General features: G+C 34.8%; 1 protein-coding gene across 1 annotated transcript; it reads right to left on the bottom strand.

The window, feature by feature from the left end:
* Positions 1–279: 279 nt before the first annotated feature.
* Positions 280–1,263, bottom strand: LOC143645164 (olfactory receptor 52D1-like). The gene has a single exon (XM_077114737.1). It carries the CDS (start codon positions 1,261–1,263, stop codon positions 280–282), a length of 984 nt encoding a protein of 327 aa, XP_076970852.1.
* Between the last annotated feature and the right edge of the window lie 1,913 nt (positions 1,264–3,176).

The following is a 3,176-nucleotide window of genomic DNA, read 5'->3' as shown; positions in this document are numbered from 1 at the left end:
CATTTTCATACACTGCATGATAGCCATAGTAATTGGATCAAAAAAAATTTTAGCACCTTAATGAGACCCTTGTTTTGAGAGTAACCGAACTATTTATTTGGGAAACTTTTCTGGTGCACATTGATAATAGATAATATAAGCAATAAATTTTTGCATAAGTTGCACAGAAATATCCCAGTTCCCTAGCTGTGCCATTAAAAGAGCACATGGCAAAGAAACAAGCAATCTAGATAAGTAATAAAAAGTTTTGGTCATATATAACACACCAATGCATAGGATTTAATTCAGAGGTTTTGGAAAACAGAAAACTCTAAGGAATCTGTCCCGTATCCTTTTGGTCCTTACACCATAGATAATGGGATTCAACATGGGTGGGACCAGAAGATAGATGTTGGCCACAATTATGTGAACATGGGGTGGCACGTGGTGCCCAAACCTGTGGGTGAGGAAAGAGAAGAAAGCTGGAGTATAGGACACTAAGATGACAGAAACATGGGAAACACAAGTGCCCAAGGTCTTGAGTCGAGCGTCTTTGGATGGGAGACGGAAGACAGTATGGAGTATGAGGACATAGGAACAAATGATCAGTATGAAGTCTACCCCACCGGTAAGGAAGGCAACAATTAGACTGTAGGCTCTGCGGATTCTTGTCTCTGCACAGGCGATCTTGATGAGTGCCATGAACTCACAATACGTGTGGGAGATAATATTGGTTCTGCAGTAGGAAAGCCATCGTAGAAGGAAGGGGTGAGGAACAAGAAGGGCGGTGCCCTGGAGTACAATGACTAGACCCATTCCTCCAATTACTGTGTGTGTCAGAATAGCTGAATGTCTTAATGGGTTACAAATGGCTACATAACGGTCAAAAGCCATGGCTAGGAAAAAGCCAGACTCCATCGTGGAGCAAGAGTGAATCAGGAACACTTGAATAAGGCAAGCTTCAAAGGGAATCTCTCCATCATGGAACCAAAAGAGGCTGAGCAGTTTTGGCATAGCTGTAGTGCATACAATAAGATCTGCCACAGACAGCATGCAGAGGAATAGGTACATTGGCTCATGGAGGTTTGGGTCTGTCTTGATGATAAATAGAAGTGAGCAGTTTCCTACTAGAGCCAGAAGGTAGACCACACAAAAGGGGATGGAGATCCAGATGTGAGCAGCCTCCAACCCAGGGATGCCAATAAGAATGAAGGTTGATGGATGCGTATCAGTCTTATTGTTTCCCGACATAGCAAGTGTTAGATGGTTTAGCTGTCTCTTCATGGGTTCACCTGTAAACAAAATATCAATTTCTATATTTTTAAATCTCTGATCAGTTAAGTAAGCTGAAAGACAGGGGATTGCATGACATTGGATAATTACAGTGCCCGTAAATATTTATATGAAATTTTTAAATCTAATTTCTTGCAGATATTATTTTAGAGTCATACTGCCTGCAAAATAGCACCACCTAAATAATTATATAGAGGTCTGTTTTAGTGAGAAGTGTAATAAGTATTTTGTTCTCATTACTGAGATGAAGTTAGCGGTTTGAATTTCTTTACCCATGAATAGAGATGTTTTAGGAACTTTTACCAATATTTTGCATAGATATTTTTCATTTATCTATATATAAAATTTCCAATTAAATTATCTATAGATGCTAAACAACAGCAAATATCTAAGTTCCAAATTCATAGGTAAATATCAGAAAATCTTCAGATCTTTTAAGGAGAAGAATTCTTCGGTTGAAAGCTGAAGATTATATAAGTGTCATGAGTTTAGAGTACTTAGTAAGAAATAGTGCAGTTGTAACATAAGAGATGGAGGGAGACAAGAGGGAATTTCATTATGTTCTAGGAAACTTAAACATGTTTTCCCAACAGAAAAGAATGAATTTAGGGAAAGAAAAAAAAACACTTGGAGAAGTAAATATACAAGTTCAATCAATTTAAAACTGATCCCAGTTTCACTTGCAATTAGGAAATTGAAAATCAAGAGTAAAATTATGTAAACCATACCTTTTATTTTAAACAAAAAGAATAACGATGTTGATGATTAGTGTTAGTAAGGATTTGCATAACCCAGAACTCCTATGTACAATTGCATCCTTTTAAAGGAAATCATATGGCAGTCATTACTATTAAAAGTAATATTTTGGCATAGCAATTTAACTACTTACCACCCAAAGGAATGCTTATTACATGTACACAGGGAAGCATACACAGTGATGCTCATTGTAAACTTGCCTGTGATAGTAAAAAACATAAAGTATTTAAATATGGATCAATAACAGAATGTTTAAGAAAATCGTGACATATTTATATTATGGATTACTCAGCATCAGTTAATAACAGAAAGTACATCTCTCTGTACATACACTAATATAGGTCCTCAAAGATAAAAAGTATGAAACAGAAAAATTTATTTTTTTCATTTATATGAAAACATACGCACACAATTAAATATATGCTTATATATTTTGATACATTACATACATGTTGAGAGGTTTGTAATCACATAAAACAACATAAAATAATATACATCCAATATAGGAGGACTCTAAATTGTGTGATGGATAGAGCAGCATATAGACAGCGTGCAGTTAGGTTTGTTAATACGGATTGAATTTTTTAACAATGTCAGTGCGTTCAATGTATTCCTATGTGATAGGCAAGTAAGAAATAATGCTGTTATAATAGTATAGATAAAAATATATACATCAAGAAATTACCAATGAGGCATCCTGTAAAATATTAAGGAACTATCCTATCCACTTGAAATACCTTCAACCAAATCTCTGTCTGCATCAAGGACTATTAAACTACTCTGTCCATGATGGGAGTGCTCTTGTCTCTTTGTCCTTCATAGTAAAACTTCTTCAGTAACTTTGGTTGGAATTGAAGCTAATTTACCCATCAGATTTTCACAGAATTTTTTTCTACCTACCTTGAACCATCATTCATAACTTTCTTTCACATCCTTTCACGTCTTGCACACACCTATTCTCCATCTTGTCACATTTTATTTTAGATTTTTGCATATCTTTATTATTATAGAGTGACTTCTACTAGGAAGAGACTGTGTATTTTAATATATTTGCTTTTGTTTCAATAAATTAATAAAAAAAGAACAGAAAAGGAAACATAGGAGAATGTCATTGTTTTTCTATTAAATAAATTGATAATAAATATAAT

The sequence above is a fragment of the Tamandua tetradactyla genome, chromosome 8 (assembly GCF_023851605.1).
Source record: "Tamandua tetradactyla isolate mTamTet1 chromosome 8, mTamTet1.pri, whole genome shotgun sequence".
NCBI classification, from domain to species: domain Eukaryota; kingdom Metazoa; phylum Chordata; class Mammalia; order Pilosa; family Myrmecophagidae; genus Tamandua; species Tamandua tetradactyla.
This window is presented reverse-complemented; position numbering and strand designations above follow the sequence as displayed.